Source organism: Aythya fuligula, chromosome 15 (assembly GCF_009819795.1).
Source record: "Aythya fuligula isolate bAytFul2 chromosome 15, bAytFul2.pri, whole genome shotgun sequence".
Taxonomy (NCBI): Eukaryota; Metazoa; Chordata; class Aves; order Anseriformes; family Anatidae; genus Aythya; species Aythya fuligula.
This window is the reverse complement of record NC_045573.1, coordinates 8135112-8150758: the sequence shown is the minus strand read 5'-3', so window position 1 is coordinate 8150758 and position 15647 is coordinate 8135112. Positions and strand designations below refer to the sequence as shown.

Genomic DNA, 15647 nt, shown 5'->3' with positions numbered 1-15647 from the left:
CGCGGGCGGAGCGGGGCGGAGCGGGGCCGCGGGGCGGGGTTGGCCCTGAGGAAAGCTCCGGCGGCCCGGAGCGGGGTCATGGCTGGCAGCGGCTGCGGGAACGCCTGCAAGAGGCCCGCCGAGGCTGATGGCACCGCGGAGGGGCTGGGGGCGGCTCGGAAGAGGAGCAGGACGGAACGGGGCGGCCGGCACAAGGCGAAGGTAGGCGGCCGGGGCGGGGAGCCTCGGGTCAGCCTGAGGGGCTGGGGGCCATGGCGCTGCGGGTTCCTAGCGGGGGTTTGGCCGCTCAGCCTCACAGGCTGGCGCCTCTGTTTAACTTCTAACCCGGGCCTTAAATTGCACCAGCACAGCCCAGGGGGCAGGCTCTGCCGCAATTACCGAGCACGAGGCTCGGTAGCGTGCTAGGGAAAACACTGCCTGGTAGCAAGGCAGATACCCGAGTAAGCCCCCTGCGGGATTCCATCTGTAGTGTTGGTTGCTTGTTTGTGCTTTTTTTCCTCATTTTTTCTTTTCAGCTATGACATCAGTATGCCACAGTGTCTTTTCATTAGGTAAAAAAGAGTATCTGTAAAAACTGCAGGCCAAAAGAGCGCTATCGGAACAGGGCAGATGGGTAATGGAGGCCTCCAAAATAATGTACCTGCTTGCTGGCCAGCTTGGGAGAACTCTTGATTTTAGGATCATGGCTTAAAGAGCTGTTGTGCAGAGTTGTGCGGTTGCGTTCATTTCATCTCATCTAGTCTGATGCTTTTTTCCTCGTATCTGCCTTGCATAGTAACGAAACATTTTTCCTGTAGAGGCCAGCAGATCCATCCACCGAAGCAGATGACACAGTGTAAATGAAGTAAATGAGTTTCAACAGAACAAATGGCTACATATAACTCTTCTATAAATGCCCAAAGCTCTACAGCAGGGAGTGGGTGAAGGGGTTGAGACTATAGCACATCATATTTGAAAATTAAGTAACCTTAAAAGTCTCCTTACTATATATGTCCTCACATGTTCGTTGTTACAAAATACATCTGTGAAGTTAGAGGACCTGGGTTACTGAAACACTGACAGTGAATTTAATATTGAAGTGGGATCTGGAAAGGAACTTTTTGCCCATACTGAATGGAAGAGTTATTTTACGTGTAGTTGATTGCACCTGAGTGGTAAATAGTTTCCTTTTACTGTATAATTGACTTCATTTTCTGCAAACTTATGTGATCACATGGAACTTTCTTTACTGGCATTTTCCTTTCTGCAGGAAAAGTCATCTCGCTTGTCTGCAGCTTTATTTGGTGAGGACTGTGAAATCAGCCATGACCAAGTTTATGAGTTGTTAAAGTATGCAGCTTTGGGAAAATGCTACAATGTCACACAGCCCAGGTATAACACTTTCATATTTGGGAATCAACCCTGTCTTATGTCCTCATATGCTGTGAAAACCTATCTAAAGGCATAGGCGATGCTTGTTTTAGAATCCTTGCAGCACAGATGCCATAATGACAGACTGCATTGTGTAGATATGGTTCTTGTTAGACTTGGCTGGAGACCACAATTTCTCCTCTGATAAAAATTCTACCATTTCATAGCTTTGCTTCATGTAGTTACCAAAAATTAAACAATTTTTTGTATAAAAAACACACTGAGAAAAAAAAATATGTTAAAATATTAATGCAAAACATTTAATGACAGATATAATTGAAATGTTTTCTCTAGAGTGTTTTGGGAAGGACAATTTAATCACTGCTCTTTTTCGGGGCAATTTCTCAGCAATGGAAGTGGGAGGCTGAGGAGTGTATACAACCTCGGATGGCATAAATATGGTGAAATATGATAAAGCTAAAGGCCAAAATGCTCCACTTTGGATTTTTACTGTCAAAGAGAAAGTGATTTTGTGAAGCTTTCATTTTGATGAAATGATTCCATTCTTCAGTTTGATTGACTAGACTGTATCACTACAGCTGAAGTTACTTGTATGTTTCATATTCTGATTAATATAAATGAGGTGGGTAGGTTATGACTTGAAATGGTACTGTAACAGAATTTTGCTACAATTCATTCTTTCTGTCTCTCATGTTATGTTGCTTCTAGGAATATGTGGCTGGCTGAGATCAGCTAGAAAAGCCTCTTCTCATTGAAGTCACTTGGCACTTTGCCACTGACTGACCAAAAAGCTGGGTTGGTGCCAAGTTTGTTTTTAAGAGTGTTTGATGATTGTTTTGCTTTGATTTCTTTTGTTTAATTGCAGCTGGTGCCGTATTTATCACCAAAGCCACCTGGCAGGGGTTGTGGTTATTGTTCTACATGAGATGAGCCAACTCCATTTCTACAAATTCTATTTACAGTTCAAACACCTCAGAAAAGTGTTCCAGCATGTAAGTCCCCAAGCTATATTGATGTCTGCTAAAATTCCTGCAATCCTTAAAGCACGTCCCAATGATTATTGCTGCAGTGAAATTATTGTCTTTCCAATAGGAAGAGTCTGCCTTTTGACTCCTAAAGCAATGAGAGGATCTGTTAGTGGCCTTTGTAAGCCCAGAACAAAGACCATGGCTTTAATATTGGAAGCAGATTTTTCAAGACTTAAGTCTTTGAAGCCTTACCAGGTGAAATGTGCATACATTGGTGTTTCAGCCCTCCGTACTTCCAACATCTTCAGGATGCCTGGGAGATTGAAAATACCTCGGTTGATTTGAAATTTACTTTAAGCTATGAGTGAGGAGAATCTCAGAGTTATGACTGATTGAAAAATCTCACTCTGACAATTTACACTTTCTATCAGATTTCTTCCATTTCCCAAAAGCATTATTCTGAGCTACAAGCAATGGTTTTGAAGGAAGAAAGAAGTGCTTTGATTGGAACTTCTAGAGAATTCTCTCTGAACTGCAGCAAATACAAAATCACAGCTTAGCTGGAAAGTCTGGAAGTGCTTTAGTTTCTATCAATTAAAGTCTGAAACTTGCATTTGCAGTCATATCTGGGAAAGCAAATCTTTCCTTAGTACAAAGAATTCTATAGTGTGCGTCATCATCAAAATGTTTGGTTTGTGTTTTGTTTTGTTTTCTTGTGAAAATGCCCAACGTGCTTCTGCTACTTTTTTTAACCACCTTTCTCTAAATGTTATTGCTGTGGGGATAAAGAGGCACCTTATATACTTGACATTTCTGCTGTGATTCAAAGTTCCTAAAACATCTCTTTTTTTTCTTTTTTTTTTTTTTTTTTTTTCTCTCCAGAGATTCACATTACCACCTTCTTCAGCCAGCTTCCTAGCCAACCTGTATGGAGAAGGAGCAGATGCGAAAACTCAAAACAATGCACAAGGTATCTTGGTTGGCTTTGCACCATCCGTTTTAGTCACAGTGATTTGCTTTCAAGAGTAATTTAATAGCTTTGCATGCTGTGCTACCCCAACATGCTGCTATGCTAAACTTGTTTACAAAGGAACAAGTATAATAGCCAAGAGGCTAGTTCCTCTAACTAGTTCAGTAACTCTCTGTTGGACTTACTGTCATAAGTATATGCAAAAAGAACAGAAAACCTTAGTAAGTTTAACCCAAAATTCTGATGCTTCGTTATCCATTTTGTGGTTATTTTATTGTAATGTATATCTAATAATAGATACACGGATATAAAGTAGATTCAAGCTAAGATATTACTCATTTGCTCGTAGTTTTCTTTGTTATGCTGAGCTGCAAATCAAGGTAAAGAATAGGTATGTTGACAACTGATCTCCTATTTTTACACTCTTTATAGAGGTGATTGTAATCCAACGGGCTTGTACAAAACCCGCAAGAGACTACAATGAGAACTTCACTGAAATTGTTAGAAGTGTAACAAAGAATCTTGAATTCCAGTCCTAAATGGGAGAATGAACAGCTGTTACTTTCAATGTATTGCCAAAGTCCTCTAACATCCTGACTGTAAACCTACTGCACAGTCACAGATCTGAGATGTCAGGTATATTTCTCTTTAAGTGCAATCTGCAGGGAATCACCTACAAAATAATTAGACTTTATACAGCTGTGGATTCTGGTGTCAGTTTGCTTCTTTTTGAGCCACAGAGTGTCTTTTCTCCTAATAATACTTTGGGAAAAGAATTTCACACAGAAAGTAGGAAAAAAGAGAACTTTTACAGCTTACATAACAGATGACTATGCTGTCATGCTTATGAGAAAAGTGTTCTGTTACTGAAAGGAATGTGAGACAGACTTGTGACGTGACTTGCTCGCAATCAGCTAACTGCCAGTAGCTAAACTGGGAGTAGGATTCAAGTACCCTGTCACACATCAGCATGTATCATTTATCCTTTTATTTATATATATATATAAATATAATATTTTATATATATATATATAATCTTATTGTTCCACATAGTGTTTAATTGTGAAATGGTGTAACCTCTTAGTGTGCATACTAATGCAGAAAACTGCAAGTAAGGAGTGCTGTCTGAACTTGACAGGTGATTCTGTATGTTACAGGCTTGATTTCCACTAACAGTGGATGTATTCCTAAAAACTCAGACTTGCAATGTGATCCCATCATCCGGAAATACGGAGAATCAAAACAAGGCCTTACTAGGTACATTCTAACTTTAGAAGAGCTGAAAAAAAATGATTATCCCATGAAAGGTCAGTTTTTTGAGGTTTTTGCTTGGTTGGGCTGGGTTGGTTTTTGTTTGCTTTTAATTTTGCCAGTTAATGATATGCCTGGTCATGTAAGATACATGACTTCTGTTAGAAGAGGGAGGTCTGTGTCTTGTTCACAGGTGTCTTTTCATTTTAGGCTCCCCTGGATGTAAGGGTTATGTGCATACAGAGTGTGATCAGCAGAGGACAGACAGCAGCCCCCTCTTTGGTCTGGATTGTGAAATGGTAAAAATAAATGTGTGACCTTACAAAGCATAGTCAAGCAATCAAGCTCCAAGCAGCTATTCCAAAATGAGCCAGGCACCCTGGGCATTTATTAAACCATGTATTAATAAATGTATTTATATATATATATATATATATATATATGTGTGTGTGTGTGTGTGTGTATATATATGTATATAAAATATACAATAGATGTATTAATACATCTGCTGCCAATCCCTTCAGTGATGGTACCAGTGTTAATACAACCACAGGAAGGACTCAGAGTTCTCCTCCAGAGAACTCAGTTACATGGTGGTTTTCAGAACAGCATCTGGAACTGCCAGGTCCATCACCAATGCTGCAGTAACTCTCCTTCTCCCAGCTCTCCCCAAAGCTTGGGAATGCAGAGATGTCCCTGTGCTACACCTTTAGCCATCCCAGTTCTTTCAGCAACGTGCTGTGGTGAGGATTCCTCTCTTAGTGCAGTTCTGACCTTGCAGAGATGCCCCGTTGGCATCAGCATTGAGTGACTAACAATGTGATTTGGGCCCTACTTTTAAATTCTATTTATCTTCTCTGGTGAAGGTGCTGTCAGTTGCAGCCCTGCAGTGCAGAATACAAACTGATTCTGTGAAATCAGCACTTCTTTGTAAAGGCTATCTTTGTGTTGTGCTTGCCTGTGTGTTCGCTGTGTTTATGGTGGGCATTTAACAATTAAAACGAAGCATGCTACAGCATGAAGCAAACTATAACTGGCAGATCTCTAAGTAAAGCAACTCCTTAGCAGTGATGCTGGCTGTAGCCAAAGCAGATCTCAGCTAAGGTTGTTGAATGGCAGCGTTGTGCTGATTCAAAAGCTGCCTCTGCTTTTTCCTGACAGTGCCTGACTGCAAGGGGGAATGAAGTCACTCGTGTCTCTTTGGTGGATGCACAGGGTCAATGCCTCTTGAATGAACTAGTCAAACCTGAAAGCACAATAGTGAACTACCGCACCAGGTGAGTCGTACTGAAGTGTCTTATCTCTTCAAGAGCTACAAGCCTTTCAAATCAAGCCTGTAACACAGGACCTTGCAGAAGACTCTGGTCTGTACGCTTGTCTACTCACCAATGTCTACTGCATTGTACTTGGTGTTAAGAATCTGGTTTGTGCTTTGTGGGTAGAATAACCAACATTATGTATGCACTCCCTGCTGTGCAGTGCCCCTGTGTCTAGACAGAAGCATTATCATTCTGCAGTGTTCTAGGAAAAGTTAATGATACACAGTACAGGTTACTCTTTACTTCCAGATATAAAGTAGGACACAGGGTGAGTAAGAGTACGGGATTGCAGTCTGGGTCTCTGCTCTCTAGCTAAGTTTGCTCGTCTGTAGAAAATGAACAGTGCAGGTCATAAACTCACTTCAAGCTCTAGGGCTGGGCTCAGTATTATAACAAAAGAAGGCAAAATTCAAGCCACGTCTTCTCCAAGACTTTGCCTGCATGTTTCCAGGAGGTGAAGTGCCAATTCCCTCAGGTTACTTGGAAGCATTTCCTTCCATGTCAACTTTGCAATATTTCCTTACCTGTGCTATCTGATGCTAAGAACTGCATCACTTAAGTTATGCTTGAAAAAGAACAAACTTTTGAAACAGATATGGTAACTGTAGCAGCTTAATATTTGTGCAGTATATCCTCTTATGTTGGAATGCATTTAAGGAAGCAATAAATTGCATTCTCTCATTTGTTACACTGGGTTCTTATTTTACATATGCTGCTTGTAATGTTCTCCAGTAAGTGCTGTTGCTGATGCACAGCTTGTACTCCTTCCACTTTCTGTTTTGAAGATTCTCGGGAATCACAAGGAAGATGCTGCTTCCGGTGAAAACAAGATTGCCAGACATACAAAGCAGACTAAAAAAAATACTGCCGCATGATGCAGTATTGGTGGGTCATTCTCTAAATGCTGATCTCCAGGCTTTGGAAGTGAGTATGCTTTTAAGAGTATTTTTCCCAGAACTGCTGTTCGTTTCAGGTCTGAAAGTTCAATTTTTTTTTAATCAGTAAACACTTGTTAGTTGCTTTTCATTATGAATAGCCTTATGGCTGTAAGGATTTAAAAGAGAAATATTCCCCTTCCATCTATAAAACCTGCAAGGTGCTGTTCAGAACCCAAAAGGAAGAAGCTTCACCTTTCTGCTTCAGCCAGGTGCTTTCGATCACTGTCATGGGAAGAACTAAAGTCCTTCCTGTATTGAATTTAACCGGCCAAAATGCTTGAGTCGTAGTCATTCCAACCCCACCTTGGTCTTCCCAACAGAGCATTAGAAAGGACATTTGGGGCTGTTTCATGGTTCCCATGTGTTCTCTTGTCTGAACCAGTTATCTGTCAGTGACAAATAGGCAACTGAAATGAAAGGCCAGAGGCACAGATAATGGAGTCACTGCCCAATTCTATGTGAGTGCTGTTCTTAATTAAACTGGTGATGTTTTCTCTCCTCCAGATGATCCACCCTAGTGTTATTGATACTTCACTGCTTTTTGCCAGAAATGAAGGTCGAAGATTTAAGCTAAAATTTTTAGCCAAAGCTGTTTTAGGGTAAGATTATTTTTGCATTGTCATGGAAAGTATTAGAAACTGTTATGGGGGCTATAGGGTCCTGCTCTTCCACCAGTAGGATGAGAATTTTTTTCCTTCTGATAAAACTCAAAAGGAAGGAGAGCAGGCTGTGCAAACAGACAATAAAGAGGAGTTTACTGTGTGCTTGAAACATCAGGCAGTGTCATAAATTGGCTTATCTTTGAGCAAGCAGGGATGCTATGACACAACCAGTAATGAGCTCATTTGTATGTGAACCACAAAACTAGCTTTTCTGCACTTCTACCACTATATGAAATTGTAGAGCAGCAAATGAACTCTGGCTCACATAAATGAGATATGTTGCAGTTATCTAGAAAGAAAAGCTAACTTATAGAAGTATAATTTACTGACTTAATCATGTCCCTTGCTATGCTAGCTATCATAGCACATCTTAACAATCCAGCACGCACCATTTACTCTGTAGCTCCAAACCTCACTGACTTGGAGGTTGCCTCCCTGCCTGTGCATTGGGTCATTGGTCAAGGAAAAAGCAAAATTAAAAATAATCATGCCTCAGAATACCAAGTATTACTGCTGCTTCTGTCAAACCCTGTAAACGGTGTTTTGCTCAATGTTGCAAAAATATTTCTTGCAGTAACTTTGGGGAATATTTCACAAGAATACTGCTGCACAGAATTGAAATCCTTTTTGGAGAGGGGAAAGCTATTTTGCCTGAAAAGGACCCAATTTAGAAAAGACGAGATGTTGGTCAGTATGGAAAAACAGATAACCTGCCAGTACACCTAATTTTGATGCCCTAGGAAGGAGATCCAGTGTGACCAGAACCTTGGTCATGATCCTACAGAAGATGCAAGAGCTGCATTGGAACTGGCTCAATTCTTTATTGAGCAAGGACCAGCAAAGGTAGCTATATCTAATATCTTTAACAGCAGAATATACAAGTTGTGTATACGAAGAAAAAGCATTCTTGCCCATCCTCTTACTGATTTAAAAGAGAAATCAGGCTGATCTTGCAGAGGGGCATTGGGGGAAGAAAGATTCAGATGCTTGCAGCCTACAGGAGTACCTATCATTTTTTTTCTAAATAAAGAAGTGAGGACCTCATATGTTTTGGCAGGAGGTTTTTTGAATCCCCTTGTACTGTTGGTTTCTTGAGAGGATGTTTTGGATGTGCTGGTTGATGCCCTAAGTGCTGCATGCTTAAAATGACAACAGAAAATAATAAGGCAAAAAATGAATGTTTGTCTTTCTCCACTACTGTGGAATGTGCCTAGGTGACTCATAGAGAAGGCACATGCTATTTGGTTAGCTACAATTAGTTGAGATGAAACCAATCTACTCATCTTCTTCCTTCCACAAGGTAGCAGAACTAAATTTGGAAATGCTGCTGACAACTGAAAGACTGACTGAGGTGTCACAGAACAAATCTGCGTTACAGCCACAAGGATGTAGGGTCCAGAAGCAGTCGAATGATCCTCCGCATCTATCCAAACCATGGTAATAAGATTCTCAGATACGCATGTTTTTCCTTTGATCAAATCCTCAGTGAAATCATAGAAGTATCTTATGTTTTCAAAAGCCACCAGTGCCTTCAGAGAGACACAGATAATTGTAGAGTAACACTGTAAAATTTTCAGAAATAGTATCTTAAATTTCACAAAGCATTTTCCAGGCTGCTTTTGATCTTGAGGGCAAGAATATTATTTAAGGTTTCTTTAATGAACTGTGTCATTTCTCAGTGACAGGCACTTCCTTACATGCTTTTAACTCACCGTATCAATAACTACTGTGCATCACAGCTTTTTTTCTCTCCGCTAGTTTTTTAGACTGCTTGCAGGTGACTGGCCAAAAACCCCTCCTTTTAGGCAGACAAGAAGTGGACTCTTCTGGCCTGTGTCAGAGTAACCTAAGCACTTCAAACAAACAGGTGAATGGATTTGGGTGGGTTGGTCTAAGCAAGCTTCAAAGTAGTTTGAAGTTCTTGTTCTGGGGGTGGGTTGATGAGTCCTATTTTAAAAAGCTGGCTGACGGTAGCGTTAGCAATAGTGTTAATACCAGGTTAGCTAAATCCATTTTCTTATTTCAGAAATAAGCTTTGATCCTCTATCACCCTCTCATGACTCACTAAAGAAGAATTTCTGCCTGAGGGCTTCCTTGGACAATAATGACAATTAAAGTGGAGAACTAAATTCAAGAGCTTTGTTTCTGATCTTTTGCAGTACAATTACCTTGCACCTCTTTGAGCCATATGTACTCTTTTCCTCCCAGATTCTTCAGAGAGCCTTAGAAGATGTTCCCCTCTCCACATTCAGTATCGTTCAGTTCAGTTTGGGTCCAGAGTACATTGCATCTCATCTTCCTGCTGGATTTTGTGAGAAGGTACCTCTTTTTTTTTTTTTTTTTTTTTTTTTTTTTAGCAATACTAGTCTTCATTGCTCAACTTGGAAAGAGACATGTATGCTTTGTGAAGTTCCTTTTCTAATCTGTGTTCCCACAGGTGAGAAGCAAGCTGACTGACATGCTGACAATTTATGCAGGTCCTTTTGAAGAAAGTTTCTGCCTGAAGTCTGTGAAAAAAGAATTTGGGAAGTGTGGACCAATCCAGTCTCTGACAGTGGTAACAGAAACGTACCAGGTGAGGGGCACTCAAGGCATTCAGTTTGACAGGCAGTGAAGTCCAGAGTAACCTCTAGGATAGATAGGGATGAGAACCACTTAAATATCTTTTTTTGTCTCTTGTGTTTTTTTCTCTGGCTGCTTAGTCATGAGCTACAACAATTCAGCACATATAAAAGCTGCTGCACACAGCAAAAAGAAGCATAGCTGATGTGGCATAACAATGCTGCTCAAGCTGAAGAGCTTTAACTGAGTACTGGTGAAACCAAGATGATTTTTGTTCCTCTCAAGAGAATTGATATGCTAAGGCCTTTAGTGGCAAAACAAGGTTGCTAATAATTGCCAAGTTAATTGAAGGTTTTTTAAACAGCTACAGTGTATGGAGTGTTACCTGTATTACCCACCCTACCCTTTTTATATGCTATTAAAAAAAAACAAAAACAAACACAACTTACAACAAGGGGTAGGGCTAATGTGTATTATTCATAAATCTGAAGTGTATTATCTTGTTTCAAGCCCTACGTCTGTATCCAGTATGAGGTGCTAGAAGCTGCCCAGCTTGCTGTGGAAAGCCTAGATGGAGCTGAGGTAGCAGGTTCCTGCATTAAGGTAAACAAAGTAAATAGCAAAAGCCTAAGTTACATGTAGCACAGGAATACTGACTAATATGTCACTTCGTAGTGCCTACCCTGAGCATAGAGTCTGGGCGAATCCTGGCTGGCTGTGCTGTTGCCATCTCCCTGTCTCTAGACAATTTAGGGCCACTGGCAGAAAGGAGATGGCAGAAAGTTGTTGCCCTCTTTCTTTGCCATCTGCCAGCAGAAAGGGTTAGAAAGCGTTCTGACCTGGCAACTGTGTCTTAAAAATGAGGAGCTGAGTAACCAGGTGTTAAAATGCCACATACATAGTATTCTTAATTGTCCTGCATTACAGACATGTTTTTCATGACTAATTAATCTATCCTTCCTTAATTACATTGTTCACGGAAGGGAAAAATAGCTAACAGTTTTGGCAATTGGACAGAATCACTTAAAACAGAAGCTCAGAACACAGGGCTGCTTTGGCTGATGTGCTGTGTGTGTTCCTGTTGGACCTAACCCAGGTTCAGAGACCTGTCACTGCTGCAACGCTGGACTGTGATGTTCTGATACAGGAGCTAGAACAGGACATAGAAAACGAAGGTGTGATTTATGTGGCGGGTCTAAAGAAGTCATTAAGCGAAACAGACTTGCAAGAAGAATTCAGCCAGTTGGAAGGCCTGGAAACTCTGTTCCTGCCAAAGGATCTCCAGAGTGGAAGGCACAGGAACTGCTGTTTCCTCAGTAAGTAGCTTTGCCATGCAGCCTGGTTATTTCCTTCAAATAAGCTTGTTCAGCAGTGCTGGGAAATTCAGTGACACAGCAAGAGCAACTGAACCTCACATCTGCTCCAAGTGACAGTATTCAAGATACTTGGGTGAAAGCACAGCTGGCTACTGTGAAGCTTTGCACAGACAGGTAATCACTTCTAAAAAATGAAGAGAACAGCCAGATGAGTGGTGTTGCATGTAACTGGCAGTTCTGTAGTCTGACACTTACCTGTCTGCAGGATGAGCATCTGCTTACTGCAGTGATTTCAGTGTCTCATTCCCTTTAACCCTCTACCTTTTTAGCATGGCCCTGCAGGTGCCAAAGAACAGGGCATCATAACTGGCAAAGGGTAATCCCTTTCTTGTCTTTTCAGAATTCCAGACATCACAAAGTGCTGTGGATGCCCTTGAAGTTATAAACAGCTGGGCTGTGAAGGGCAGCAAGTTAAGAAGTAGGAAGGCACTTGCTTCAGGTCACCTCTGGAGATGGATTTGGCAAATGAATCACAGCAGTGGGAAGCAAGGAGGAAACAGCTTATGTGAGAAGACGGTGCCTCTATCTGACTCTGTGAGTTTAAGGCTATGCTGGCGTTTGTTGCAGTTTGTTAGCGAGGATAATGGCATGGAACTGCCTCTGCCCTGGGAACCAGAGGTGGTCACTGGGAGGCGGCTTAGGTACAGAGCTGTATGTAGCAGTTGGATCTTCTGCTGGTGCAGAGGCTGCCATGGCTCAATTTTCATAAGGCAGCTTGGAGATGTAAATCCCAGGAGATAACGTGGCATTAGTGGGGTACAGAATAACTGAAAAACAGCCTGGGCCTATGGAACAGTGAGTTCCACAGAGGGGAACTGCAGCCTTCCAGCTGAGAGCACACTGGGCAATGCACAGGTATAGGGATGCGTATGGAAGTCAGAGAGAAGCGACAAGTTGTATAGCCTACAGGAAAGGATAGATGTAGGTGCAGCTCCCATTTTTAGTGGAGGAAGCTGCAGTGCCGTGTGAGTAGGGTGTGTGGCACTCCCTGCAGCTGGGCTGTTGCACTTCCACAAGCTATCCAAAAATAGAATCGCCCCTTCCATCCCTGACACAGCTCCAGGGTCAGTCTCTGTATAAACACTTTCAGATGTGATTGTTACATATTTGTAGAAGAATAGGGGATTTCAATGCTTGTATTCTGTTACACAGGAGCAGGATCTAAGGAAAAAGGTGAAGAAGTTGGACCAGATTATAAAAAAGCTTTATAGAAGTCTGCAGAAGAATACCTTGTGTGTCGTTCTCTTCCCTGGAACAAACAGGTAACTTGCCTCTCTTTTGCTAGGAGTCCTCTCCCCTCCCTCACTACACTGTCCTTGCAGGAAAGACATTTAAGGAGGGAGAGAAACACACTTCAGAAGTTCTACTAGGTGTTGGTAGTGTTTTATATATGGTCAAGTTATTTTGTTAACAAAATTAAAATCATACCCCTCCCCCTTCTTTCCCCTGCACCATCTACCAGTTCTCTGGTGGTACCCTGCCTTATATGCTTCACATCCTTACCATGGATCAGGGATCCAGGTTAACTCCATTCTTCTGTCAGGGCTATAAAAGCATGATTTGGGGGGGGGGGGGAAGAAAAAAAAAAAAAAAACACTGCTATCTTTCATAGGAAAGACACAGTTGTTGAGTTGGACCTGAGGTAATAGCAGGGATGCTTCCATATGGGGTAGGCTCCCTTTATTTCCCAAGGGCCCTGAAGTGCCATGGATGGCCAGTCACTGTTTAATTATTAACAAGAAAATTGAATCTTTCCCAGGCAAGGCCTTAGTTACTAAATATATTCTTAGTTCAGCAGTCTTCTCTCAGTTCTCTAAGTATTGCTCTTCAGCCAGTCAGACAAGGGTCACATCTATCCCTGTCTTTTTGAAGTTCATCTTCAACAGAAGGGGCACCAGGCCTCTGGGGAGACATGAGCCAGGCTCTGCTATAGAAGCAGGGAACCAGAGCAGCAGCTCTTTTGTCAGGTTCCGCAGCCAGGCCCAGCTCCCCACTCTTACCTGCAAAGCTTCCTGAGGAGAGGACATGTGCTGCTGTATTATCTTCTTGACCACCATCCCTGCAAGGGGGGAGGCATCCCAAGCCCGTTTGGGCTCAGTGCCTGTGACAAGCCATTTTAGCAAGGGTGCATCCCAAAGGCAGCTCTTGGCATGGCCCGCTCTACCTGGGCAGTTGTTGGTAACGTCAATTTATTTTCCTTGAGAACAGATCATTTAGCTGGTTTCCCATGACACCAAAGAATAATAGCGTGCAAAATGAGACAGCAGCAATTCTTCCCTCATTAGACAAATGCTGATTGAATGTAGCCCTCTACAACTGGTTTCTTGCAGAAGCGTGGTGTCAAATGCTGCTTCAGCATAACTCAGCCATGTCTGGGACAGTTTGGGAAAAAGGGTGCACCCTCTCAGGCCTGGAAGAGGTTTCTTGCCAACTGAGGCTCCCAAATTACTGTTTCCCAGAGGAATGATAGTTCAGCCCAGGCTTCTTGTTTAAAAAGAATGATGACTCATGGTTGGCTGGGAAAAAAACAAAGAACAACCTTGCAGTTTTTCAGTGTGCTGACACAGGGGGTTCCTGGCTCCTCACTGATAGGCCAGCTAACTTTGCTACCCTGAACAGAAATAACATCTCTTGTTTATGTTGCAGCATCCATGGATCACAGTCTGGCCTTGGTTTGATGGGAATAAAAGATAATGGAGGGAGCAGTGCTTGTTAAGCTGCCATGTTTTTAAGCAATCTTTTGTTAAGATATTCTTAATTACTTTAAATATTGATGTCTCTGTAAAGACCCCCTTATCATAAGAACAATAGCCTTTCACTGTATCTTTTATAAAGTCTAAAAATAAAAGCTATTCAAACCATCTTAAAAGCACAATAGCTTTCCTGTTAACCCTTCTTGCTGTAGCATTTTTCTTGGCAGTGACCTAGGCAAGTGCTGGAGGAAGAGCTGGGGGCAACGTAGAGGCAGTATTTTTGCAAAAACCCCAATCACTGTTGCTCTGTGCTCTAATTCAGCAAGCTGGTTCCTTGGAGGAGCCTGATGGATGAGCTGGGTTGTGTTCAGTAAAATGTTGGAGGCCACAAACCAGTAAGCTAAGCTAAGCTAATGTGGTACCTATAGCAGCTGCTCAACAGTTAAAGGCTCTTCTTGGGAACTGCGTGGATCTCTGGAAATGTGCTGTGCCAGCTCCTCAAGCAGTTGCTGCCTCCTTTCTGGGAAAGTACTGTCCTTAGTCCATGGAAAGGAGGAATGGGTGATTCATCCTTTTTGGACAATCTCCACTTTCTCTTCCTTAACCACCTTCCAGCACCCTTCAAAAAAAAAATTCTACAGTGGCTGCAGGGGGAGGGACAAGGGCCCTTTTGAGGGACACACATACCTGTGCAAACGTCACAGGTGGTTTCAGGGGGCAGCTGGGTGCAGAGCTGCTGTAACAGTACATGACCAGCAGAAGGATGCGATGGTTTACAGCCTGAACAGCTTCAGCTGTGTGCTTTGCAGCCACTGCCACCTAGAAATAAAGGCTGACCATCTCTTGGTAATAAACTGAATTTGCAAGCACAAGGATGCCTAGGTAAGCTTTGGGCATTGAAAAAAAGCTAAAGGAAACATTTGTTACAAAGTTTGAGACAAAGGATTTCTTGGGATGAATTGGAATAGGCTAAGATAATTTTGAAAGAGTTATTACTTAGACATGATGAACTACAGCTGACAGAATATCACACCCTCCTACTTTCGATCCCAAGTTTGCTTTGCACAGCTCTTGAGCAAAGAGCCATTTATGGCTGCATGAAGGAGCAGGCAAAATAATAGCGGGGAAAAGTGAATGCAGTGTTGTTCAGAGGCAGTACTAGTGAGTGAGTAGGAGATGCTCACATCAGTGTTTCTCATACCTAGAATTTAAAGCCTTCAACACTCCTGAAAGGAACTCTCTTATTAAACATGAATGCAGCTTTTCCTTTTTTTTTTTTTTCCTTCCTCCCTTTTAAAACCATAATGTATCCAGGCCAAGTGAGCCTGGCAGCCTTAGGCTTTAGCTGTTGCAAACAGGCATGAGTACACTGACACTGGTGGCAGTGTCACTATACAACCAGAACGGTGGCCAGTCCTTCATCCCGCACTGCCCTGCCCTGCTGCTTACCTGAGCACAGCAGAGACCGCGGTGTCAGCTCGGTGAGCTGGCCCCTGGGGTGAATGGCAGCCTGACCTGACCTCTGCACTCATCCCTC

The 15647-nt window shown here is 42.3% G+C and overlaps 1 protein-coding gene across 2 annotated transcripts; it reads left to right on the top strand.

The window, feature by feature from the left end:
- The first annotated feature begins 78 nt into the window (after positions 1–78).
- On the top strand, positions 79–14273 carry REXO5 (RNA exonuclease 5). 2 transcript variants are annotated; one of them, XM_032197725.1, is made up of 19 exons: positions 79–201; positions 1250–1371; positions 2237–2363; positions 3222–3309; positions 4467–4616; positions 4771–4859; positions 5722–5837; positions 6665–6803; positions 7322–7416; positions 8220–8322; positions 8780–8916; positions 9238–9346; positions 9688–9798; positions 9917–10054; positions 10552–10644; positions 11138–11357; positions 11758–11951; positions 12570–12679; positions 14064–14273. In XM_032197725.1, exons 1-19 carry the CDS (start codon positions 79–81, stop codon positions 14131–14133), a joined length of 2334 nt encoding a protein of 777 aa, XP_032053616.1. In that variant the 3' UTR covers positions 14134–14273. The 2 variants fall into 2 exon arrangements, with proteins under 2 accessions (XP_032053616.1, XP_032053617.1); XM_032197726.1 differs by lacking the exons at positions 79–201; positions 1250–1371; positions 2237–2363 and adding an exon at positions 3742–3945 and having other exon boundaries at positions 3263–3309.
- The last annotated feature ends 1374 nt before the right edge of the window (positions 14274–15647 follow it).